General features: G+C 37.7%; 1 protein-coding gene across 2 annotated transcripts in view; it reads left to right on the plus strand.

Annotated features, from left to right (window-relative positions):
* Positions 1 to 9,255: 9,255 nt before the first annotated feature.
* The window catches only part of KCTD3 (potassium channel tetramerization domain containing 3), a 54,170-nt gene continuing 35,726 nt past the window's right edge, over positions 9,256 to 27,699 (plus strand). The window contains exons 1-9 of one of the 2 annotated variants that reach the window (XM_030302387.1): positions 9,256 to 9,366; positions 13,650 to 13,703; positions 13,967 to 14,012; positions 15,634 to 15,707; positions 20,199 to 20,257; positions 20,535 to 20,615; positions 21,538 to 21,678; positions 22,380 to 22,470; positions 27,040 to 27,230. In XM_030302387.1, coding sequence (XP_030158247.1) covers positions 9,281 to 9,366; positions 13,650 to 13,703; positions 13,967 to 14,012; positions 15,634 to 15,707; positions 20,199 to 20,257; positions 20,535 to 20,615; positions 21,538 to 21,678; positions 22,380 to 22,470; positions 27,040 to 27,230 — 823 coding nt within the window. In that variant the 5' untranslated portion in view covers positions 9,256 to 9,280. Of the gene's footprint in view, positions 9,367 to 13,649; positions 13,704 to 13,966; positions 14,013 to 15,633; positions 15,708 to 20,198; positions 20,258 to 20,462; positions 20,616 to 21,537; positions 21,679 to 22,379; positions 22,471 to 27,039; positions 27,231 to 27,699 lie in introns of those variants that run through there. The other variant, XM_030302388.1, reaches the window with a different exon arrangement.

Genomic DNA, 27,699 nt, shown 5'->3' on the forward strand with positions numbered 1-27,699 from the left:
TAATATTCCCCACCAAATACCTTTCCATCTCTCCTCCCCAGAAAACCACTGATCTATCCATTTTCTGTGATTAAACACTGCTTTACATTTTCTAGAATTTTATATAAATGGGATCATGCAGTACATACACTTTTTTTTTGGTTTGGCTTCTTATATTTATATTTTCACTCATTTAATTATTTTTACACTCATCCAGGTTTTTATGTATAGTACTTCATTCACTTTCATTGTTGAGAAGTATACCATTGCAAGGAATGGAATTTGTTTAGCCTTTTGCCTGATGATGAACAGTTGGATTGTTTCTAGCTTTTGGCCATTACAAATAAAGTTGATACAGATATCTGTGTAATAGTTTTTGGAAAAACATGTAAATAGTGGTTCCCAAAAGATATGTCTAAGCCCTAATCCCTGATACCTATGAATGTGAGTTTATTTGGAAATAAAATTTTTGCAGATGTAATTAAGTTGGGGATCTTGAGATGAGATCATCCTGGATTTAGAGTGAGCCGTAAATTCAATGACTGGTACTCTTATAAAAGAAATGAAAGGGAGATTTGACACACAGAGACACATGCATTTCCAGGGAAAACCCCACCTCATTGTGGATATATTATTAATTTGCATTTTGGGGGGTTTCTATTTGCTTATATTTTGTTAAACATTTATTCATCTAGGTTCATGAGGGAAATTGGTCTGTAGTTTACTTGTATCTCTTTCTGATTTTGGTATCAGGGAATGCTGTCCTCAGAGAATGAGTTGGAAATTCTTTCCCAATTCTTACGTTTTGTGGAAGGGTTATAGAGAATTGACATTATTTCCTCCTTAAATATAAGCAGAATTCACCAGTGAAGGCATCTGTTCCTGGAATTTTCTTTGTGGGAAGATTTTTTTAAGTGTACTTATTTATTTTGAGAGAGAGAAAGGGAGAGAATGTGAGTGGGTGAGAGGCAGAGAGAGAGAATCCCAAGCAGACTCCACGCTGTCAGCATGGAGCCCAATGTAGGGCTTGAATTCACAAACCATGAGATCATGACCTGAGCCCAAACCAAGATGCTTAACAGACTCAGACACCCAGGTGCCCCTTTGTGGGAGGATTCTAAACTACAAATTACAATTCTTCCCTAGAAATAGAGCTTTCCAGGTAGTCTGTTTCTTCTTAAGTCTTGGTAGTTTGTGTTTTTTGAAGAATTTGTCCATTTCATGTAAGCATACTTTGTGGGCATCCTTGTTCATAACATCCCCTTATTTCCCTTTAATATTCCCTTTAATAGTGTGATCAGTAGTGTTACCACCTCTCCCATGCCTGAGATACATTATTTGTGTCTTCTTTCTTTTTTTCCAAATTCGTCTGGCTGGAGGTTCATCAATTTAATTAATCTCCTCAAAGAACCAGATTTTGGCTATGTTGTTTTTCTCTTTTCTATTTCATTGATTTCTACTTTGATCTTTATTATTTCCTTTCTTCTGCTCACTTTGATTTTACTTTGCTATTCTTTTCCTAGTTTCTTAAGGTTGACTCTGATGTCATTATTTTCTAAGTATTGCTTTAGCAGAATCCTGTACATTTAGATATTCAGTTTCAAAACACCTTTATTTTGAACAATTTTTAATTTCCTTATAACCTATACATTATTTAGCACTGTGTTATGCTGTTTCCAAATATTTGGGGATATTCCAGATATCCTTCTTTCTTTCTTATTTATTTCTTACATAATTGCATTGCAGCCAGAGACCATAATCTGTATAACTTGAATCTTTCTAAATTTACTGAGAATTGTGTTATGGTCCAGAATATGGTCTATCTTGGTAAAAGTTCTGTGAGCACTTGAACATCATGTGCATTTTGCTCTTGTTGAGTGGAATGTTCTACAAATATCAACAAGTTATTTTAGTTGACGTTGTTCAAATCTTCTTTGTCCTTACTGATTTTTTCATCTACTAGTTCAACCAATTATTGCAATAAAAATACTGAAACACCTGTCAATAATTATGCACTTCCTTATTTCTCTTGGCATTCTATCAGTTTTTTCTTCCTGTATTTTTAAGTTCAGTTACTAGGTACATAAATATTTTCAATTGTTATGTTGTCTTAATGACACAGCTCCTTTATCATTTTGAAATGATCTTCTTTATCCCTGGTAATATTCTTTGTTCTGAAATCTACTTTGTCTAATGTTGATATATCTGTTCCAGCTTTCTCTTGACTAGTATCAGTATGGAGTCTTAGTTTGGGCTGCTATAACAAACTACCATAGACTGGGTGGCTTATAAACAACAGAAATTTCTCATGTTGGAATGCTGGAGGCTGGGAGTCTGAGATAAGGATGCCAGTATTTGTTGGGTTCCGGTGATGCTTTCTTCTGTGTTTCAGAGTGCCATCTTCTTACTGTATCCTCACATGACAGAAAGAGGGCAAGAGAGCTCTTTGCCATCCCTTTTTTAATGGTACTATTCGCATTCATGAGGGCTCCACCTTCATGACCTAATTTCTTCCTAAAGCTCCCTCTCCCCATACTACCATATTGGGCATTAGAACTTTAGCATATGAATTTGGGAAGGGATCCAAACATTCAGTCCATTGCATATGGCTTATTTTTCACCTTTTTTTTTTTCATTTTTTTATTTTTAACTCATTTGTGATCTTATATCTTAAAAGGTTCTCTTTTAGGTGGTATATTGTTAGATCTTGCTTTTTTTAAAATCTAGTCTGGAAAACCTTGCCTTTTAGTTGGAGTGTTTAAACCATTTATATTTAATGTGATTATTGATAATGGCTGGGTTTAAATCTACCGTGATGCTAATTGTTTTCTACTTCTGTCGTCTATTCTTTTTCTTGCCTTGCTATTTTTATGCCTTCTTTTGGATTAGTTGAGTATATTTTTTATGGTTCTATTTTGTTTCTCTTGTTGTGTTAGAAGAACAAACATCTCTCTGATAAGGTGATATTTAAGCAGAGTCCTGAAGAAGTGAGGCATTTGTCTGTCTCAAGGAAAAAGTTTAAGCAGAGGGAAAAGCAAGGTGTAAAACCCTGAAGCTGGGGCATATTTGACATTTTGGAATAATAATAGGGTGGCCAGTGTACCCTGAATGGAGTAGCGAGGTAAGAAGGAACATGGGAAGAAGATAGCAGAGGGAGACTGAATGCCAATAGGAGATATGTGAGATCATCTCAGACCTTGTAGACCTTGAGAGACTTTAAAACGGCTTTAAAGAAATAGTTTTCTGGGAGTGTTCATTGAACTTTCTTTGCTTCAGACAAAGGCCTTTGCTGTCATCCACACCCCAAAATTAAACAAAACCTTCTCTGAATCACAACCACAATCTGCCTAAGGGAACCTCAGGACTAATCTGTTCATACCAATTTTCGCATTTTATATTGTTCTGCACAAAAGTCCAGCACTCACAGATCATATCTCATTCTCCACTCTTCTCCCCCAAAATACAACCCTTCCAATGTGTGCTTTAGAATTTATGGTCCCTTATAAGGAAAATAACCTTCACCCTCACCGTCTTTCCTAAATGTTCTTGGCACAGACTAAAAGTGGACTCTCCCCTATGGACACTGATTCCCTTGCTTCCTTCTCAACTCTAGTCTATTTTCTTTCCCATTATCCTCATACCATGGGCCTGGAGGGTAGATGTCATTCTGGCCCTTCACCAATCTTTCCAAATTATTGTCCTACATCTTCCCTTAAACCACAACGTCTTTGATGAGTGTGGCATCAGACTAGGAATATGTTTTGTTTGATCAGGTCTGAGGGATAGGATCCAGTGAACCTCTGAGACCTTTTCCCTTTTTCTATGGCTTGCCTTTAGATATTGACAGTTCTGTGGAGAAAGTCTTTCCAATTACTGTCAGTAATCTCAAGCCAATGGTTTTAAAATCTGGTACCCAGAGTATATCATTAAAGACATACCCAAATAATGGGTGTATCTACACTTAGAGTGGCTCAGAAGATAACAGTAATAACAATGGCAACAGCAAACACCGGACAAATTACCTATCCTCTTTTTGGCTCAGTTTATCTTTACTCGTTGGATACATGTGGTCTTCCTTCATCTACTTAAAGACATAACTTTAATCATTATCTTCTTTCTGCCTCTCTTGACTTACCAGTTTTTGCTCTCTACTAAATGGTTTCTCTCAGTATATGGTTATTTATTTTACCATATTTACAAAGTTCTTTCTTGACCTTACTTTCTCTGCTTATTAGTATCCATTTCTTTACTTTTCTTTACAGCAAAACCCCACCAATCATGCCATTTCTCTCATTGCTGAACTAGAACTATTCTTACTTAAAAGGTCATCAATTTCCTTCATGTTGCTAAACCCAATGGTCAATTCTTAGTTTTTTTTATTTGGCCTATTATCTCACTGGACCCTCTGCTCCCTTGGTTTTCCACCAGCTTGCCAGAATTCCTTTCTCCTTGGCTGAACCTTCTTCTTCTCCCAGTCTCCCAATGTTGTATAGTCAAGGGTTCCCTCCTGATCCCTATTTTTGTCTCATTCTACATTCTTATGATCTTATGATCTTATGATCTCAGGCAGTCCCATGGCTCTAAGAGCCATCTCAACACTGCTAATTACCAAAGTGTTTTTTGTTTTGTTTTGTTTTGTTTTTGTTTTTGTTTATTTGAGAGACAGTAGGGCAGAGAGAGAGGAAAAGGGAGAGAATGCCAGGCAGGCTCCATACTGGCAGCGTGCAGTATGCAGGGCTCAAACCCATGAATCTGTGAGATCATGACCTGAGCTGAAACCAAGAGTCAGAAGCTTAACCCACTGAGCCACCCAGGTGCCCACTCCACCAAAGTTTTAGTTCAGCAAAGTTTAAGAGTATTTTCAGTTTGAATCTCTCTTCCAACTCCTATATTCAACTGCCTACTCAACATCTCACTTGAATGCCTACTAAGGGATTCTGCACACAATTCCACTGTAGAAAAAGGAGGGGTTTTCTACCACCATCAAGCAATTCTCTGTACATCAGTTGGGGGGCCAAAACTCAAATCTGACACTATCTACCTGGAGGTCGTATCAGATTCCATAGGTTAAGGGCTCAGTCCTCTAAGAGTGTCCTCCACTTCAGATGCCAGTCATAAGCAGTTTGTTACCTATGCTTCTGATTTACTGGCTGCAGATTAGAGGTTTCTCCAACTCACTCTTTGGACTTTAGACCCCAGTTCCAACTCCAGGTTGTTACCAATGCTTCTAAATGACTGGCTACAAATCATAGGTTCCCACAAAACCCCTCGTTGGGTTTGATTAACTTGCTAGAACAGCTCACAGCAGTCAAGAAACCCATTTGCTCACTGGATCGTTTGTGTATTACAAAAGGATATATCTCAGGAAGAGCCAGGTGGAAGAGGTCCAAAGAGCAAGATATGGGGAAAGGGTACAGAGCTTTGATGCCCTATCAGAGTGCCACTCTCCCTGAATCTTTATGTGTTCACCAACCTGGGAGCTCTCTAAACCCTGTTTTTGGGGGTTTTACAAAGTCTCTGTTGATTAAATCACTGGCCATCGGTAATTGATTCTTCCTAGAGGTGGGAGCTGGGGGTGGTGGGACTGAAATTTCCAACCCAGTAATCACAGGGTTGGGTCCTCTAGCAACCAGCCCCTAAACTTTTGGTTACCTAAGGGCTTTCCAAAAGTCACCTCATTAACATAAGAAAAGGAACATTTATTGCTCTCATCACTTAGGAAATTACAATTGTTTTTAGGAGTTCTGTCCCAGAACAGAGAATGAAGACCAAATATATATTTCTTATTATAAATCACAATATCACAGGCCTTAGTCTAACTCCAAGTTGCCTCTTGAATTCACTGAAGGCAAAAATCTGTTAGTATGCTTTTACATTCTTTCAAGTTATGGGCCTAGGAAAAACTAAATGGCCTTTTTACCACCTAATTCTATACTGCCAATTTGAGAGCAAAACTTTAGATCCTAATAGAAATGGACATTATCAGTTGGAGCAAAGATAGCTAACTAACACTGTTTAAAGTATGAGAGATTCTTAGTGTGCTGCTCCTTAATCTAAACTGTTACTCACCTCAGTATAAAGTGAAGGTTTAGGGTACAGAGAGAGGCCCTGAAATTCAACTGCCCGCCTACAAATTCCTGCTATGCCCCTTGCCAGCTATGTAATTTTGAGCAAGTTTCCTGATCATTTTAACTCTCAGATTTTTTTATTTTTAAAATAGTGATAATAGTTGTAAAGAAAAAGAATGACAAAAAATATGTAAACCATCTAGGATGTGAAAAATTGGTAATAAATAATGTCAAAAAGAAAACCACAGGCCCCAAATGGTATCACTTAGGCCAAGTTTAAGTGCCAGCTGGGCAGGCTGAATACCTAACCTGACTGCAGTTTCAACCTCCCCCAGAAATGTAAGTTTTAACCAGGCAGTCAGGAATTTTCTGATAGCACCAATGAAATAATCTGTCACATGGGCCTTCTCCATCCTCCAAAAGATGAAGTAATCTGAGTAAGACCCCTTTCCCTGTCCCTCCTTGCAAGGGAAGGTGATCTTGCCAGAAACAATTCTTTCTTGTCTTTTGCTGATAACTCTCTTACCCCATCTTCCTTCCTATAAAAACCGTGCATTTTGTACAATTCCTTAGACCTCTGCTCTACTTGCTGGATGGGATGCTGCCCGATTCATGACTTGTTTAATAAAGCCAATTAGATCTTCAAACCTACTCAGTTGAATTTTGTTTTTTAACAATACAAATTAGCTATTATTATTATCATTGTTAACTGGGGTAAATAATATGTATCATATAAATAGTGCTAGCCTCTTTTAAATCAAATTTGGATAAAGTCATCATTATCACTGGTATATTTTCCAGCAGAGTGTTTTATTTTTTTAATTATTATGACAATGAAAATAAAAAATTTTTTTTTCAACGTTTATTTATTTTTGGGACAGAGAGAGACAGAGCATGAATGGGGGAGGGGCAGAGAGAGAGAGGGAGACACAGAATCGGAAACCAGGCTCCAGGCTCCGAGCCATCAGCCCAGAGCCCGACGCGGGGCTCGAACTCACGGACCGCGAGATCGTGACCTGGCTGAAGTCGGACGCTTAACCGACTGCGCCACCCAGGCGCCCCTATGACAATGAAAATAAAACCATAACATCATGTAGGTCTTCAGTTTGAATCCCTCTGGTAAAACTATTTTTAAAAACACAATTCATGCTAAGTATTGTTAAACAAAATCCAACTGAGTAAATTTGAAGATCTCATTGGTTTTATTCAACAATTCATGAATGGGGTAGCTTCTGACAGTGGTACAAAAAAACAGTTTTAGAGGCAAAAGGACGGTGGAATGGGGAGGTTTAAAGAGTCAATTATTCCAGGTAGGGTTACCTTTCCTTAGGGAAAGACAAGGGGGCTTATCTGGCAAGTTTCCTCACTAATGCTGATTGGGAAATTCCAGACTAATTGCTTTATTATTTATTTATTTTTTAATTTAGTTTATTTTGAGAGAGAGAGAGAGAATGCAAACAGGGTAGGGGCAGAGAGAGAGAGGGAGAGAGAGAATCCCAAGCAAACTCTGCAAGCACAGAGCTCAATGCAGGGCTTGAACTCATGGAACCATGAGATCATGACCTAAGCCCGAAATCAAGAGTTGGTGGCTTAACCGACTGAGTCACCCAGGCACCCCCAGACTATTTGTTTTAAATTTCCAGTCCTAGAAGAGGCTTAAGCTGCAATTAGGTTAGGCATTAAGTTTTTTTGTTGTTTTTTTTTTTTTTAAGATTTTATTTCTAAGTAATCTCTATACCCAAGGTGGGGGTTGAACTCACGGCCCTTCCACATGAGCCAGCAAGGTGCCCCAGATTAGGCACTAAGTCTTGATAGGGTTTAGCAAAAGTGACTCCATCTTGAGTCTTTCTTTTTAACAGAGTTTAGTACCACAGACTAATAATGAACTCTGAAACATGTTAGCTAACATCAGATATTATAGTGTTATGATTTTAAAAATATACTTTAGGGGGCTCCTGGGTGGCTTAGTCAATTAAGTGTGGGACTTTTGATTTCGGCTGGGTCAGGATGGGGGTAGGTGTGGTGGGATGGAGACCCCATCAGCTCAGCACTGAGTGTGGAGCCTGCTTGGGATTCTTTCTCTCTCTGCCTCCATGCTCGTTCTGAAATTTAAAAAAAAAATTAAAACTTATGTGTATATATAATTATATACATACATACACATACACTTTAGTAGCGGCTAAGTTTTCAGATTCCAATATATATTTAAAGTAAACAATTCTTAAAGTGTGTATTTGTGTGTGTCTAACACTGAATGCTTACTGTATTCCAGAAACACATTGCCCTACACATGCTAGGGGTTGTTTTTGTCCTTTTGTTTCCTTCCCGGTTTAACAAAACAAATAACAAAACTGCTTGGGGGACTAGGGTTGAGACTGAAGAGGGTAATACAGTAATGAATTTGCTGAGATAAACGCTATTTTAAAAAGTTACAAAATCCCCAAATTTTCACTGTATTTGTATTTTTTACATTTAGGCAGCAACTACTACCTCCAGGAAATTTCCCCTTCACCTCCCAAATCGGCGTGAAGGGAGACAATAAAGTTGCTTAGGACAGTCTGCCCAGACTTGCCCCCAATGTGGGGAATCTGACTACTGGAAAACCTTAAATGTAAAACGGAACGGGCTGGGATCGCGCGGGGGGTGGGGGGCGGTTGGAAAGACCTGGAAACCCGCGCCTACGGGCGGCGGCCCAGGAGCACATTCCCTTAACTCCCTCAGTGCCAGCCCCGCTGGGTTGGGAAGCTCCTCCTCCGCCCTTCCTTCCTCCTCCTCCTCCCCCCCCCTCCCCCGCAGCGGCGGGCGAAGCGGTGAGCGCTGCGGTATTTTGTCCCCAGCGGCGACCCCTTCTCCCAGGCAGGTTGCGGCTGCAGCGGCCGCCTTGGCGGTGGCGGCAGCGGTGGCCGCGGGAGCTGAGCACTAGGAGAGGCCGGGGCCGGCCCTGCGGCCTGGAGGCCGCGAGAGGTGGAGGCCGGGCCGCCCTCCCGCGCCGCGGGAGCGGAGGGGAAGAGGCGGCAGCGAGAGAGCTCGGCCCGGCCGCCGGGAAGGTGGGGGACGCTCCGGGCACCTCCCGCCCTCCGGCCGCCGCCGCCCTGCTGGCCCTGCCGCAGCCGCCGCCCCCGCCGCCCCCGCCGCCGCCGCCCCCGCCGCCGCCGCCTCCTCGGGCTCCCTCCGCGGGCTCGACGGCCCCGGCCGGGGACGGCGGGCGGCGTGCGCGCCCGGAGCCTCCGGAGATGGCGGGAGGGCACTGCGGCAGCTTCGCCGCGGCGGCGGCGGCTGGCAGTGGCGAGATCGTGCAGCTGAACGTCGGGGGGACCAGGTGAGTCCGCGGAGAAGGGCCTCGGAGCGGGCATGCGGCGGACGGCCTGCAGGGGGACGGCGAGGCCAAGGTTGGCGGGGACTTGGGCGAATGTGGGAGCCGAGCCCGGTGGGTGACGCGGGGGCCCTCCCGGCGGGAAGAATGTCGGCGGCTCTCGAGTTGAAGTCCCTGCTCCGGGGACGGAGAGGCAGGAGGGCCTCTTGGAATTAGAGCGAGCCGGGCCCATGTGCCTGTGGCTGCCTTCCTAGAATGCCAACCTTTGTCCCTCCCCCTTTCTAAACTATCAGGCCAAGTGGAACATTAAAAAGCCTTCCTTACCTAACCTTAGAGTGTATTTGAGGAATTTATTTTGTAGAAGCCTGGCCTTGTGGTTTGGCTTTTGCAGATGAACCTGCTTCCCTTTTCGGTCAACAAGGTGTCGGTGGGCGTGGGTAAGAAAGAGTACTGTGCTCTTTTCCCCTTCTAATTAAGGAGTGTTTGCAGTCTCGAAGGATTTCGGTGGATGGAGTACAGTAGAGTGGCAGTACGTTGTTATTTATTTTCAGAGTTTCTGGGTGTATAGCTTTGAAGGATCTGTTCAACCTGCAGGGCAGTGGGTTCTGAGAAGCTTTGGATATTGGCACTGTCTACTCAGAGTAGACAGACTGAAAGCTCTTTATCCTCTCTCTTGCCTTCCACTCCCCGTCTGTGACTTCTGTTAAGCTTTCTTGGGGGAAAATCATTTGTGGATTCGGTATGGCTTATGAGTCACTCTTCTCAAAAATGGGACTTTGCCAGCTCTGTTTGAAGGAAGGGGTGGTTGAGTTTTAAGCTTGGTAGGAGATGAACGATAGAGTGCTTGAGAACATGAAAGGATTTCAACATCCCGGACCCAACTAATATTTTTAAAAATACAAAACGACATTGTGAACCATACGGATAAAAATGTATCGTACTTTAATCCTAAACGTTTAATTCTAAGTGTACTATTCAACACAAGAAGCAGTAATTCTTCATTCTTTCCCTGTCGCCCCCTCCCCCCATGCAAAACCGTTCAACAGTGTGAGGTGGATTATTGCGCTGTATAGATACTGGTCTTCTGGAGAAGGCATGTGTCCTAATGTAAGAAATGGATTTTTTCCCTTAAAATCACATGGAAATTTTGCGGGTTTGATAACGTATGGATGCAAAGGAATACCCCCTCTAGAGTCGACCTGCAGTGTGTGTTAATGCTGAGGAATAGCACTATAGTCATTGAAAATACCTGCACTGGTTCCTAATTGCTATAGATTGTGGATGATGTTTCTTTTCAGGCATTCTAAAGTATTACGATATTACTATTACGATAAAAATTAAATGTAGTGTTATTTACTGCATGCTGAAAGTGGATGGTTTAATAATGAGTGAACTCTTGGTAATGACTGTAGAATTGAGTTTAAATTTTTTAATTATAAAAGGCAGCCATCTTGGAGCTGAAACACTTTATTTTGTTTCACTGTTTATGAAACTTGATTTTATCAGGGTGTAAGTTTTTCTAAGTGATGATATTAGCAAAGAATACAAAAATAAGATAAATATATTATTGGGTCGAACAGTTTAGAAGACATACGAAAGTTGTTAGATAGGAATGAGAATTTAAAAAAAACAGCATAAACTTTATAGATTTGCTAGGATAACATGGTTTATAAAATAAGTAATGACATGGCCTATAGAAAATAGGACATCCAACTTCAAGTGTTCTAAGGCTATTTTCTTGAGTTACTTTGAATCATAGACTCTTGCAGCAGTTTAGAGCTAGAAGGGATCCAGAAGTCATCTGTATCTTGTACAAAACAGATTAACACAGTCACCTTAGCCATTGTGAAGAAAAAAAAAATCCTGATTTGATTCTCAATAAAGTTGAGGAATTGCCCCTGGGAGAACTACCTGTGGCAAGAATGGAGGTAGGCTCCAAGGTGATAGAGTAAAACTCAAAAGGAGGGTATACTGTGAGCAGAGAAGCATATGTTATATAGGTGAGGTCCTTTCCACCCCCCGAAGAGAGGAAGGATATGAAATTGGACATATTCAAAGGAATTATAGAAATGAGCAATTTTTATGATTTATTTAACACTGTGTGGGTAATTCAGGAAGTAGAGAAGATAAGGGTTCACTTAGAATTAACATTATTTACCAACCCCCCCCCCCCAAAAAAAACTAAAGAAGTGAAAGAAACCTAATATGACTCAATTTGTGATTAATTCTGTTATGAATGAGTACAATTTGAGGCCTCACAAGAGAGGTCTGGGATCTGCTAGTGGGGAACTTATGGACAAAGGACTTTGGAATCATGCAGATACAGATTCCAGTTCCCACGCTTTCCCTGTAACTACTCAGCAGCCTAGGGCAAATTATTTTTTAGTGCTTAGTTTTCCTAAAATGTAAAGTGATGATAATAGTACCAGCCTTACAGGTTTGATAAAGGAATTTGAAGTAAAAATGGGAAATGTAGGGGTTGGTGGCATAGTAACATTGAAGGATAAATAATTTTAATTAGATTGCTTCCAAGCTAATTTAGAGGGAGGCAAAGAGCAAGAACTATAAGTGTAGATATTATGCTAATATCTTCAGTAACATTTCTGCTGAGACCAGATTGGACATGGCCCTTTTCTTGGCACACTGTGGATAGGAGCTAAAAACCATTAGATAAGGCTTTCATATATATTGCAGAAAATTATGCGTGTCACATGTAACTTTATTTTTTTCTTTAAAGTTTAGCTAATTTATTTTTTCTTTAAAGTTTATTTTTGGGAGAGAATACATGCATACCTGCACGAACAGGGGAGGAGCAGAGAGAGAGGGAGCGAGAGAATCCCAAGCGGACTCCAAGCTGTCAGTGCAGAGCCCAGTGTAGAGCTAGATCTACAAACAGTGAGATCATGACTGAGGTGAAGCCCAAGAGTTGTACGCGAAACTGACTGAGCCACCCAGGCACCGCATGTAATTGCAAATGTCATTTTTATGACGTCATACTTGAAACCTAGTTTTTATGTTCTGTGGGGTTCCCCCCCCCATTTGTCTTCCTCTTGTTTGAAAAGTGGAAAATTGGTGGGGGAGAGGATCTAATCCTTTTGCCCATAAATTTCAGATTACTAACCCTACCCCAAACTGCTGATTTTAATTGAAATTGCTAATGGAACTTTAAGCAGACCTGTGTAATTTTCTAAGTGACACAAAATTTGAGTTCTCTGGCAGTCTGCTGAATAATGAGTGAGCATGAAGGATCACAAGTTGTAAGTGATCATTATTTGGAGTTAATTTGATAGCCTCAAGAACATAGTGATTTTGTGTGGGGGGGGGGCAGTGGGTCCTTGTATCCTTCAGTTTGCCATTTACTGAATTTGCTTTTATTTATTTGGCCAAGTCAGTTTCCTTTGACTAGCCATAATCTGCTCCTCATGTTTTCTTAAGATTTTGCTAAGATATACACTTGCAAAATTTGCCGTGGTTTCTTGAATGAACTCCCTGGATCCTTTCTTAATCTGATTAATGGGCACAGGGACTGCTTTAAAACAGTCATAATGCTAGACAAGGAATGTGGAGAAAAGCAGAAGTCTGTTTGGCTGTCTTCTGTGTGAGGACACATGGTGATGGCAACAGAAAGTAAAAAAATATATATAGGTAGAGTAGATACCCAATGAGAGAGTAAGCATGAATTGTCCAGGGGTATTGAAGTACTATCTTATTAGATGGGAATACACTTGTGTTGGAGAGATGGAATGGGACTTGAAGGTAATTATAAATGTTGAGAATTTTGGACTTGTGATGGCCTTGTTGTTGATTCTTCAGCAGATGGCATGCTGGAAAGTGGTATTTTAAGAAGCATTATATGTTAGCGAATTAGTTATTTGATTTTGGGAGCACCTGGGTGACTCAATCGGTTGAGCGTCTCACTCTTGATTTTGGCTCAGGTCACCAAGTCAGGATCCCAGGGTGATCCCTGCATCGGACTCCCTGCTGAGCATGGAGCCTGCTTGGGATTCTCCCTTCCTCCCCCTCTCCTTTTGCCCCCGCCCCCCCCCAGGTTGTATACACACTCTCTCTATAAAATAAAAAATAAAAAAAATTCTGTGATTTTTGTTGCACTCTCTTTGAATAATCTTAGCTCTGAATTGAAACTGGCACGATTTTAAAATAATAAATGTACGTAATTGATGTAGCTATAGCTGTGCAACAACTTGTAAATTATTATATGAAAGCAGGTTAACTAACTGAGATTTCAAATCATGTCCTCATTTATAATACCAGATTATTTTTAATTGCAGATTTAGTACCTCAAGACAAACCCTTATGTGGATTCCAGATTCTTTTTTTTCCAGGTATTTTATATAATTCTTTAGTACCATTTTTTTTAAAAACTTGATTATTAAAGTAATAAAAAATTTTATTTTTCCGGTTAAATTAATGTTTTCATTTTTTGGGTAAAAATCTTCACTTTTAAAATAGATTTAAAATTTTTGATTTTATTTTGAAGATATGATGATTCATTTGTATTGGTCTTGGACATTTGATAAAAAATGAGGGCATTCTATTCATACTCAGATTTTAGGAACTAACTGCTTATTGATCATGACTCTTCTAGTTTGCTGAGTGGACGAATTTCAACACTGCGAGATGAAACTGGTGCTGTGAGTATAATATGCTGATATATATTTCTAACTTGAAATGTTTATTATTAATATAATTAATTATTAATATTAATGCTAATGATTGTTCCATATTATATAGTGACTCTAAGAAGACAGAAAAGCTAATATTTTAATAACCACTAAATGACAGTGATGTATATGTACTTAAAAAGTGTTTCATTTCTTGTTACATATAGTGTTTCTGTAATTAATAGACCTCAAATTGGAATACTGCATATAGCAATTTAAGTATTTATGATTAGAGAGGTTGGATGATACAAGCTTACATTGTCAGGAGAGGAAATACTTTAAATCAGTAATTAAAACTTTAGCAAAAATTAGATGAATATGAATACTAAAGCATTTTGATATTGAATTAGAATGGTAAGATATTGCAAATTAATTAAGTCCTACAATTTTTTTATTTTGGAGAAAAACCTTAGGAACCTGTACAGCAATGGCAAAATGAGGGAAGGAAAGAACTATCAGGGTGCAGTACAGAAATACTAGTTTATACATTTAAAAAACAGTTATAATGTGCGCAACAGTATGTAAAGGAAATGGCTAGTACTCACAAAAGCTAAAATAGCTTTCTGTTTGGAGGCAATAAAGTGACCAGACGTACTTATTTGCTGTAATGGGATTTGCAGATGAAATTAGGCAGCAAAAGCACGTACGTCCATGTGAGATTATAGACATCAGTAGTAACAACATCTGCACCTATCTGTTGTGTTTCTCCAACTTCTCACTGGTCCTGATAAAAACAAAAGCAAGAGCTTATGTAGCTAGAACAACCTCATTTATTGTAAAAACATAATCAATCATAGTATAAAGAGGTTTACTGCTAGCTATCATTTTTCTGTCTAATTGAATAATGCAAGCTTTAAAAGGTGTTCATTTTTATGGTTAGAACTTTTATAATTGATTTAAAATTTGTATCCAAAGTGTTGGTATACATTCCTGTAGAAAGTTATCAATTACGTATTTCATATTTTCTAAAGCATTGTTTTTTTTCCCTGTATCTGGTGCAGTATTTGTTATTTAAGAAATGTGTTTTGTCATCATCCCCACCCCTGGCTTTTGAGGAAACTGAGATAATGGAATGTAAAAATGCTATGAGAATAGTATTCGTTTCCAGTTTTTATAGTAATGTGCAGTATTTATTTTTCTTGATTACCCTGTGTGTTTTATTAAAGTACATTGTTGTTTCATTAATTCACATATGAATCACAAATTATATAAGTTACAATCATTGTCACCAGTAATTAATGATAAGATAACATAAGAGGGTATTATTTATGTATAATGGTTTTGAAGTATTTACTGATTTCTACAATATTTCAGATAAAAAGTATGTCACTTTTACCAAAAATATCAATAAATAGATGCCAGTATTCCTACATTTAAAATATTATCAATCTGATAATAGGTTTTTGGGTGAAGAGACAACACTACCTTAAATGCACACATTTAAAACTGCATTCTAACTTTAGAAACATTAAAATCTAAGAGTGGGATCAAGTAAATACGGTATTTAAATAATTTAGTGTTTGTCCCCTTAGTGCTACAGATTAATTAGTTGAATTTATAATTTGAAAATAAAACAATTTTTCATTCACAGATATTTATTGATCGAGATCCAGCAGCATTTGCACCCATTTTAAATTTTCTTCGGACAAAAGAACTAGATTTAAGGTAAGAAATGTATCTTTTTAAAGTAAATTCTTACTGATAGTCTGTGTTTTTGGAATATTCTGTGGAACAAAAAAGTTCTCCCCCGCCCCCATCCCCAAATTATTTTTGCTTGAAAGTTTCCCCAGAATTAAACTCACAGGTAGAGGCCACCATCGTATCTATCGTCTCTTCCTTTAGACCACTCCAGTAGCTTCCCATTCAGTTTCCTGCCTGCATTCTTACATCCTTCCAATTAGTTTTCCACACTGTAGCCAAACTTATCTTCTAAAAATATAAATGTCATCTGGTTGCTACTCTACTTAAAACTCTTATTTAATATGTTCTTGGATTAATGGCTAGGGATTTGGGAGTTTATTGTTTCATAAGGCTCTCTACGATCTTGCCCCTGCTTAATTTCTCTTGTTGCAACAGTTTCACCTCTTTGTGGTGTTGGTCTTTTTTTTTTTTTTTTTTTTTTAATTTTTTACTATTTATTTAGTTTTGAAAGAGAGAGAGACAGAGAACGAGTGGGGGAGGGGCAGAGGAAGACACAGAATCCAAAGCAGGTTCCAGGCTCTGAGCTGTCAGCATAGAACCTGATGCAGGGGTTGAACTCCCGGACCGTGAGATCATGACCTGCGCCAAAGCGGGACGCTTAACTGACTGAGCCATCCAGGCGCCCCTTTGTGGTCTTGGTCTTGGTCCTGGTCCTGGTCCTGGTCCTGGTCCTGACTTCTTCAATAATGTCTGGTATGTCCAGTCAGTATAGGTCTTCCTAGTTTCCTGTCCTGCCATTACCACAACATTTCTTACACATTTTCCTTTTTTAGTAGTCTATCTTCCGTTTGACTTTAAATTTCAACAGGGTAAGCACTGTCCTATATAGTCCCAGGATCTAGCATTGTGTTTGGTACATGAGTTTTATGCGTCATGTCCAATATGTGAGTTTTATAGATTGTAGATAAACGAATGACCGTTTAAACTGTTACTTTAACTTTGCCAACATCTGGATTCCTACTAAGAATTTACAGTCTAATTTGCCTTTATTATTCTTTTATTCCCTATATTCCTAGTGAACTTTCACTGAAGATCTCTTTATACTTTTTTAGACACAGCTTTTAAAATTCCAATTGTTTAGAGGTGCCTGGCTGGCTCAGTTGGTGAAGTATGTGCCTCTTGATCTGAGGGTTGTGAGTTCAAGCCCCATGTTGGGTATAGAGATTACTTAAAAATAAAATCTAAAAAATATTTTAAAAATTCTAGTTGTTTATTTGACCTGCTTCTTTATAATATTATGTAAGTTTTGGCTTATATTTACTGGAATATGAACTCCTTAAAGATGACAAAAATCTTTTGGTCTCTTGTTTCCTGTGATTTTTCCAGTGTTAAAACAGTGCATATAAAACAAAAAAGACTGCATATAGTCACTTTGTAGCTTTTCAGTAGATATTTACTGAATCAATAAAAGAGTTTGTTGGAGCTTTTTGGTTTTTTTTTTGGTCCGTGGAGGTGGCAAATAAGTTACTAACTACTTGAATAAAATATATTGACTCATAGAATTTGATGAAAGAAGCCTAAATTTACTTGTGGTCGATTTCTTGTGACTAGTTCACAGCTAGATAACCCAGGAAAGGCAGAATTAGTAAGAATTAAATATCTGTTTTTATTGATTGCGCTTCTTATAAATTGCTATGTTACTTCATTTAAAGAGGCCTATCAAATTAAAATTCTCTAAGTAGTAGTACCTTTCAAAAGAAGATGGGAAGGAATTTAAAAAATACTGTATTCTAATTTTCTACCTTCCATAAAATTCTTCTGTTGCCCTTATCACACTGTGCTATAATTACCATATTTGTTTTCTTGTCCTCCCCAGGAGACTGGGTTCAAGAACTGTTGTGACCTGAGACACCTTGTAATTAGCCAGCACTATTGTGCTGTTAACACAGATGGTTTTGAAAAGAAAGGTTTAACTGTTTTTGTGTTAAACCAGTCACAACCAATTTGACAAACAAAAGCAATTTAACATTGCAGTTGTATGTGTTTATTAAACACAAGGAATTGTTTAAAAGACCTTTTTTGGAGCGGTTTTAGGTTTCCAACAAAATCAAGAGGAAGATACAGAGATCTCTCATGTACTCCTGTTCCTACACATGCATAGCCTACCCCATTATCAACATCACTTTCCAGAATGGTACTTTTTTTTTTTCATGCCAAGGGTGAACCTCCATTGACACATCATAACCACTCAAAGTTCATAGTTTACATTATAGTTAACTCTAGGTCTTGTGTATTCTGTGGGTTTAGACAAATGTATAATGACACGTGTCCATCATTTTAATATCATAGAAAATATTTTCACTAACTTAATCTTTTGTGCTCTGACTGTTGATCCCCCCCCCCCCGCCCCCCTGCAACCATTGATCTTTTCATTATCTCCATAATTTTGCCTTTTCCAGAATGTCTTATGCTTGGAATAATACCGTAGGTAGGCTCTTCAGATTGTTTTTTCTTTCGCCAGTATCACACTGTTTTGATTACTATAGCTTTATGGTAAATGTCATGGTTGAGTACTGGCAGTCCTCCAATTTTATTCTCCCTCAATATTGTGTTGACCATTCTGGGTCTTTTCACTCTCCATATAAACTCTAGAATCAGTTTGTCAATATCCATAAAATAACTTGCTAGAATTTTGATTAGGATTTAATTGAATTTCAGAGAAGTTGTAAAGAACTGACATGTTAACAAAACTGAATTTTCTAATCCATGAACATGGAATATCATTCCATTTACTTAGTTCTTTGATTTTGCTCATTAGAGTTATGTAGTTTGCTTCATATAGATCTTAACATATTTTTTGTTAGATTTATACCTAAATAATTGTTTTTGGTGGTACTAATGTAAATGGTATTATGTTTTTAATTTTAAATTCCACTATTCATTATTAGTACATAGCAATTGACTTTTATATACTAACCTTGTATCCTGCAACCTTACTATAATCGTTTATTAGTTCTAGGAGTTTTTTGTCTGTACTTTTGGATTTTCTACATAGTTCCATGTCATCTGTGAGTAACAGTTGTATGTTCTCTGTGTGCCTTTATTACAGTTCTTGCCTTATGGCATTATTGAGAATTTTTGCACCAATGTTCATGAGAGATACTGGTCTGTACTCTTCTTATAGTGTCTTAGTTTTGGTATTAGGGTAATACTGGCCTTATAAAATGAGGTAGGAAATATTCCTATTTCTAACTTCTGAAAGAGATTATAGAGAATTGGTATGATTTCTTAACTTAAATGTTTGGTAGAATTCACTAGTGAATCTTTCTGGGTCTGTTGCTTTCTGTTTTGATTCAATTCCTTTAGTAGGTATAGGCCCATACGGATTGTCTCTTTTTTTCTTATGTGAGTTTCAGCAAATGATACCTTTCAAAGAATTGGTCCATTTCATCTTGGTTATCAAATTTGTGGGAAAAGAATTGTTGACAGTATTCCTTTATTATCCTTTTAATTTTTAGTGATGCTGCTCTTTTTTCTTCCCAGGCAATATTTTTAAAGTAAAGACAAGTTATAACTGCAAGTCAAAATGAATCATTAGTATTGTAAGCTCTTAATCTTCTGTTCTTTTTACTTTTTATTTTCATATTATTTAATGGTCCTATAACATCTTCTAGTAAGCTTAGCCCTTTTTAAGGCTAGTCTTCCCCCCCCCCACTTTTTCTTTATATTTTTATTTTTGGTTTCTGATGAGAAAAGTCATTTATCTGAATTTCTTTGTTCAACAAATATTTATTACATAATTATTATATACAGTCATTATGCAAGGTATATGAAAATGGATGGATCATGCGCTTGTAGGGATCTTAAGAAAGTTTTTTTTTAATGTTATTTATTTTGGAGAGAGAGAGAGATAGAGGGAGAGCCAGGGAAGAGCAGAGAGAGAGAGGGAAACATAGAATCCTAAGCAGGCTCCTGGCTCTGAACTGTCAGCACAGAGCCAGACATGGGGCTCAAACTCAAACCAGGAGATGGTGACCTGAGCCAAAGTTGGACGCTGAGCCACCCAGGCGCCTGGAGTAGGGATCTTTATAGTATAATTGGGGAGGTTAAAATATATATAGAAATAATTATAAAAATTTAAAAGCAATAAATGTCATACAAGAATGATTCTTACTCTTATTTGCCTTATTAGGTATTTCTTGATAATTTATTCGTATTAACCCTCTGAAGCCCTAATTTCTCAGTTACCCAGTTTATCTACACGGGAATGGTTTTTAAGTAAAAAAATGTTTTCGTTGGCATGCGTTTTGTTTTTTGTTTGTTTGTTTTGTTTTGTTTTGTTTTATTTAGAGCTTTTAAAATGACTAAAGATATTAGGAGAAGAGTAAGTTTTAAAGCCTTATGACTTTGTTCACTAAGAATGTAGTACTTTTTCCCTCTGCTTCAGATAATCCAAGTTGCCAGTGTTGGAGGATTTATATCATTTGTTTGGTGTTTTGTTGTTTTTTTTTGTAGGGGAGTAAGTATTAATGTTCTCAGGCATGAAGCAGAATTTTATGGAATCACTCCATTAGGTATGTGTTGTCCTAATAATTTTGTTTTTATGATTTGACTTTTCATGTAGTAAACTTGTCTAATGAAATATGTTTTATACCAGGTCCTGTTTTTTGATGACCTGGTTCAGTGTGCTTACTTTTTGTGGTTTTTCATAGTAAAAAGATGTTGTCAACTGATTTAACTTAAACATTTTCCTTTTCTTTCCTTATCCTCTTTAACTAGAGAAAATAAAAATGGAGTACTATTTTTCTGTTTGCATGTACTCTTGACAAGTTTGCTTTGAAATGTTTTTAGTAAGAAGGCTTCTCCTCTGCGAAGAACTGGAACGCTCATCTTGCGGCAGTGTCCTTTTTCATGGTTACTTGCCTCCACCAGGTACTTCTGCTTCGTTTAGCTAGTCTTTAAGAAAATTTGTTTTTTCATCGTTTGGCAAATACAGGCATGTAGAGAGGAAAATCTGTTTTCTTGATTATTGAGTTTCTTGTGTATAAATATACTAAGAATGCTGAGAACTTTAATTTTAACAGAAGTCCTACTGTATGTTAGAGTGGGGATGTGCCAAGCTTTTTCTTTTCTGTAAAAAGCCAGACAGGCTTGTGGGCTAGAAGATCTGGATGGCAACTACTCAGCCCTGTCGTACGCTCTGCGGACATGAACGGATGCAACCAGTACAACTTTATTGATGTAAACAGCCATGGCCCATAGCCTGCCAGCCTGTGTTAGAGCACCGGCTGTCAGTGTCCTTTCTGTAGAACCCCGGGAGCTCTGCAGGCATAGGCCAGTGTACGAGAGAGAGGCCATGAGGCGCCTGTCATCCCTGCCCCACCTCAGTCAGTTAGGAGACTTTTGCCTTTACCTTTGTTAAGCTGGGCTTCTGAGCAAGATTTCATTCCAAAACAGACTCTTCTGCCAAATAAAAGACATTTAGTAAAAGGGGCAGTTGAGCTGTAAAGCAGTTTCCGTGAGTGCCTTGTACTGAACACAAAGCAACTGGAAACACTGTAAACAGACAGCAAATGTGAACACTGGTGACAACTGAATTAATGATTGATTTCAGTAAGCTAGAGTTAGCTAAAATGGAATATAACGTGATTGATAAATAGAAATCTGTTGAAAGAATTTATTTCATTTTCATTTTGTTTTTCACAGTAATTATTTGTAATAAATTGCTATATTGGAAGGCATGTTTTAGCTATGATGAAATTCACATTTGTATGTTTCTTTGTTACAGTGTGAAATTATAAATTTTTGGTAGGTGAATTTAGAAATAAATGTACCTTATTATTTCTTTTTATAGGTATTCCTAGTCGTAAAATAAACAACACAACTAGATCCTCTGCTGGTTCTAGGAATGGATTAAATTCCACAGAAAGTGAAGCTCGGGGAAATGGTACCCAGCCTGCTCTCTCTGGAACTGGAGAAGAGACTGTTAGGCTAGGTAAACAAAGATTACAGAAGTAGACAGAAAAAAAAAAAAAAAAAATGCAAATGGTTTTAGTTCTGAGTGATACTGAGTAATTATTTTTTAAAGATGTGATCTTTGCCTTACCTGTCTTTTTAATGTAAATGTATCATTTATATTTTTATATCTCATCTGACATATAATTTATTTAAAAAGTTTGTGATCATCTGTCTGCTCTAAATCTTTAGGAGTTGACAAACCTTTTTTTTAAACATTTCTTCATTATTGAGAGACAGAGAGAGACAGAGCACGAGCATGGGAGGGACAGAGAGAGGGGTAGAAACGAATCTGAAGCAGGCTCCAGGCTCTGAGCTGTCAGCACAGAGCCCGACATGGGGCTCGAACCCACGAGCAGCGAGATCATGACCTGAGCTGAAGTCGGACGCCCAACCGACTGAGCGGTGCCCCGACAAACTTTTTATGTTAAAGAAACAGGTGCCCCGACAAACTTCTTATGTTAAAGAAACAGTAAACATTTTAGGCTCTGTCAGAACTGTTTGACTCTGCCATTGCAGCATTGAAAACAGCCAAGGGCAATATGTAAATAAATGTGCATGGCTGTGTTTCAGCCAAACTTTATTAATCAAAACAGGTAGAAGACTGGAATCAGCCCATGGGCCATAGTATACGCACCCCAGCTTTAGAACGTTAACCACTTCTTTTTCCAAAATCAACAGGGTTTCCTGTGGATCCACGAAAGGTGCTAATTGTGGCTGGCCATCACAACTGGATTGTAGCTGCATATGCTCATTTCGCTGTGTGTTACAGGTACTGTATAAGTAATAAAGGTTTGTTTTTGGAGAGGTGTAGTTCTTAATAATTGTGATTTTATATTTACAGACATAAGAGTTGTTAGTCATATTTTTTTCCTGTGTATTTTGCCCACTTCTGTGTCTCTTGACTAGATTTCGTTTCATTTATGTAATTAATTTGATAAATGTTCTGATAGCTTTTATATATCTTTCCCATTTAATATCAACTGTGATAGAATTGAGGTATCTTGAGGTTATTTCTTTTTGCTTATTCTGTCCAGCTCTTGAATCACTTTAACTATTAAGTGGCTAGGCAGAATTATTAATAGGAGTCTTGTGATTTTCTGTCTATAGTGATTTCAGTCTTTTGTACTCTGTAGGTGGGGGTAGTAAGACTTGGTCATGACTTTCAAAGAGTTGGGAGTGAGGTATTGAAGCAGGACAATTGTGGGCAGCAGTGATATGGTTTAATGTCTGTAATCTGTGAGACTTACACAGAGGTGGTTTGGTTTTACTAATTCTTGCATTCTCAGAAACTAAGAGAGAATGAAAAAGAATGTAGTGGAGACCAGTGATTCTGTTTTTTTAAATTGGAGACGGGGTAGGATTCTTTGTTCACAATCACTGTATACAGTGTTACTCTGACAGAGTGGCATAGTAGCACATAGACGGTTGTGATTATTATCCCACTTAATTGCTAAAAAATAAAAGAATATATAAACATTTTGTCACCATTGAGTTTAGTTAAGAAAAAATAGCCACAATAGATTAAAAATATGAAAAATAACTTACAGAGTTTACAGATGTATTTTAAAGAATCCCAGATGTATTTGTTTAAATCTGAGCTTATTGGTAGGTTAGCCATTTGGGTAAAAAAGCCTTTTGTAACAATAATCTCTATGTTATATTTTCATTGCAATAGAGAGTTAGTGCAAACTTTTCCTTCTGCGAGTATTCTGTTTTTTTATTTTAATTATTAAATAGTATGGAAATGACTTTTTGGGTGATTTCTTTGGGGGATGACTTTTATATGAAGCAAGACTGATTTGAAAAAAGGAATTTTTTGAGGGGAGGTGTTTTGAACTTAAGGGCTGTGGCTCTAAGTTGAGAAAACTATTTTAGACTTTATTTTTTATTTGGTTAAATATTATGTACGTGTTTTTATTAATAAGGAATTCCAGAGGAGTTGTGAAATAATTATGTTACCCAGGTGTAACCTCTGTTATTGCACAGCAGTACTGAAGATTGCTACTTGCCACACAGAGACATGCAGTATTGCACAAAATTTCCCTCACTGAGTGACAAATATCAGAAGGATGCTGTTACATTTTCCATTTTTTGTGTTTGCTTTTGACCATGACCTTTCTTTGCTTTCTCTGAGTGTTGTTGATGACAGACTAATTATGCATAGTGACGAAGGAAGAGAATTGAGGATGTATTGCATTTCCTCGTATATGGTTAAATCATTTAACACAGTGGCAATTAGAAGATTTCAAAATAAATACTCAAATGATTTCAATAGTGTAATCTTTTCCACAAGTTGTTTTTCCACAGCTTTTCATAAATTTGAAACCCTAAAAAATGAAATAGTACATTGAACCCCTGTATCTTCTCACCTAGATTTACTAATTTTCCACATTCTTAGGCTTTACTTTTTTTTTTTTTTCCTTCAAATTTCTATTTAAATTCTAGTTAGTTAACACACAGTACAGTGTTGGTTTCAGGAGTAGTTCAGTGGTTCATCACTTACAACACCCAGTGCTCATCCCAACAAGTGCCCTCCTTAGTGCCCATCGCCCATCTAGCCCTTCCCCCACTCACCTCTCTCCCTCAGCCCTCAGTTTGTTCTCTGACCTTAAGAGTCTCTCATGGTTTGTTTCCCTCTCTCTTTTTTTTCCTTCCTCCCACGCTTACCTGTTTACTTTTGTATATCTATGTTACTGAAGAGAGGTTGTGTAAATTGTTGCCCTCCAGGAGCTTTTCGATCTTTAATCCATTCGGAACTTGCTTTTGGTTTATGGTGTGAGATTTAGGGATCTATTTTCTTTTCTTCCAAGAGGGTAGTAGCTAATTATGTTCTGATTATTTATCACATAAATTATCCTTTCCTCAGTGAATTTGCAAGCCCTCCTTTATCTTGCTTTATATTTGTATAGATATACTTAGATCTAATTTTAGACTCTCTTCTAAAATGACCTATTTTATCTGTTCCCATATAATCTGAGGTACTACATATTTGTAGTAAGTTGCACAATGTTGTCGGGGCATGACTCCTCCACTATATTTCTTTTGAGATTTTAATGTGGATGGTATTCATACTCTTTGCATAAGTCTCCTGATTTCATAGTGTTGGTTCACTGGGCAGGAGTAAGGAGGTAGAGTACCAATCAAAGCTCATCTGTCTTGTTTTACATATTAAAGTTTTGTGTCACTTGTGTGGAAGATGATAAAGCATATATGTTTTTCATCTTTGTATTTGATTTTAACTTAAAAACAATATCACCTATCATATTGAATTAAATTTTCTTTTTTGTTTAATCTTTAATCAGAATAATTGATTTATTCTGAAAGAGAGAGAGAGCACATACATGTAGGAGGGACCGAGAGAGAGGGAATCCCAAGCAGGCTCTGTACTCGCAGTGCAGAACCCCATGTGGGCTCAGACTCATGAACTGCGAGATCATGATCTGAGCCGAAACCAGGATTTGGATGCTTAACTGACTGAGTCACCAGGTGCCTCGAGTTAAATTTTCCAATTGTTATAATCACTTTCAAATATGTTGTCCTGATTCTTTTACTCTTTTTTGGCATCCCTATTTTATAATAACCTAATTTCTGTAGAGAAAGGTAACTTATAGGTATGATTTCTGTAAAAGATGAGCTCATATACACTTACATTTCTAAAGTAATGATCACAAAACTTACATCATTAAATTCTGCACAGGGTCTCTATTGAACACTGTCCTGAGCCTCGTATGTGTCTGTATCTACATCAGCAGCGTGTGGTCACTATTCTCAAGGTGCTGGCAAATTCCTGCATTGTGCCCAGTTTGACAGTTCCTAAGAGGGCCTATATGTCATATCTCAATGTTTGTACATGTTTAGATTTTACTAAATGATTTTTTTCTGTTTATATATCATAACACATGATCCCATCTGGTGGCTGAAGTGAGTAATTGCAGAACCATATAATGCTTAGGAAAAATTGTGCATTTTCTTAAAAAAATTGTGCATTTTCTGTATATTCTTTTGAAGTGAAGGAAATCATTAGTTCTTTGAAATGATAAGGCTGAATTGCATATTTTTGCGAGTTATGGTTGTATTACTTTAGCGTACTTCAAAAAAAATTTTTTTAAGTTTTATGTATTTATTTTGGGGGTAGGGGAGAAAATCCCAAGCAGGCTCTGTGTTGCCAGTGCAGAGCCCATTGTAGGCTTGAACCCACAAGCTGTGAGATCATGACCTGAGCTGAAATCCAGAGTCAGCTGCTCAACCGACTGAGCCCTCCAGGTGCATGTTAGCACACGTTATTAAACAAAATTGAAGCGAAAGTATTTCTACCCAGGTCCTCAGGTAACTGTCATGTATGAACACTGAAGGTTTTTTTGTGATTGTGTGTCAGGTAGTATATAAATGAGCATCGTTTTCTTCATGTTGTGTTTACTGTCATAGGTAAGGCAAATAAAAACTTTACAACTTTGTTTCCATCGGTGTGACTTCAAAAGCAGATATTACATAGTTAAGGTTGAGGTCATTACTTGTGACTGCATAACTATAAGTTCTGAATGTATGAAGGCTGGCTATATAATTATATGGAATACATGGCTGAAAGACTTAAGTTCAGGTAGGGCAGAAAAATTACTAAAAACTTACAGGTATGTTTCTAAGTAATGAAATATTAAAGCATTTATATTCACTCAACTGCAGATCTGAACCGTGGTAGGCTTTATTTATTTGGAAGGAATAGGCTCATGAAATTTTTTCATTTAGAATGAAACCTTTAAAATCAGGCTTTTCCAAAGCCCTACATTTTTTTCATTTGATTGTCCCAGTTTATTGGAATGCATAGTGGTATATACCGGATTATGCCTTCATCTTGGTTTACCTGGATAGACTATCAGCCCTGTCGCCTGAAGTACCAAAAAATAATAGGTTGATTGTAGGTAGTTACAGTTAATAACTGAATAACTGATTAATAATTGAAAGGAATAATATCCTAAAATTCTGATTTTTGTGACTGTTCTATCCATAGATAATGATAGTAGCACTTTTCTGAGTAGAAAAGTGAAAGATACAATCTTTTTCTTTTTTTTTAAGTTGTTAAAGCTTTTTCAAAATCTGAGTGATTGTTCTAAACTTTCCTTTGGAGAAATATAAAACGCTGGTCTCTTGTTATGTGGCTTATATGTCCTATGTATGTAAATAGAAGATAGCTTAAGAATATTGTTCTGGCTTTGTAGAGGAAATATATTGGCAGAATCTTGTATTTAATAAATGTAGCTGTGATTAATTTTTTTGGAACATTCGTTTGTATTGTTTGCTTAATTGCTGCTGAGTCTAACTTATATTTTATTTTTACTAACAGAATCAAAGAGTCTTCAGGATGGCAACAAGTGTTTACCAGTCCATATTTGGATTGGACTATTGAACGAGTAGCTTTAAATGCAAAAGTGGTTGGAGGTCCACATGGCGACAAAGACAAAATGGTTGCTGTTGCTTCAGAGAGTAGCATCATCTTATGGAGTGTCCAAGATGGAGGGAGCGGAAGTGAAATTGGTAGGGAAATTCTTGTTTCTGCTGCATTTTGCTGGTATGTGTAATATTGTGAAGTTTAAGAGGGTTCGCCCATCAGCATAAGAGCCAACCTGGACCATTACTTAGCTAGAGCTGCCGCATCATCTTTCCAGGGTTCAGTGGTAATAGAACTGCTCAATGTGAGAGGAAAGATCTAGTAAAGATGGGGAAGTTTAGTGTTTTAGGAGAGAGGGGAGAGTTTTTGTTTTTTGTTTTTTTTTTGTTTTGTTTTTTTACCAGTTTGCTCCAGCTGAAAGCTGGCAGCTTTATGAGCATATATTTTTCCTGGATCCCAGTGAGTGGGGCCACTTTCTCTCCAGTTCCGTATACTGTGGGCCTGAAGATGGGGTAAATAACTGTCTTTCTCATCCTCGTTTGTTGCTTCTAGAGCAGAAATTCTCAAACTTTTTAATCTCAGAACTACTTTGTACTCTTAAAAAGTCATTCAAGA

Source organism: Lynx canadensis, chromosome F1 (genome assembly GCF_007474595.2).
Source record: "Lynx canadensis isolate LIC74 chromosome F1, mLynCan4.pri.v2, whole genome shotgun sequence".
NCBI lineage: Eukaryota > Metazoa > Chordata > Mammalia > Carnivora > Felidae > Lynx > Lynx canadensis.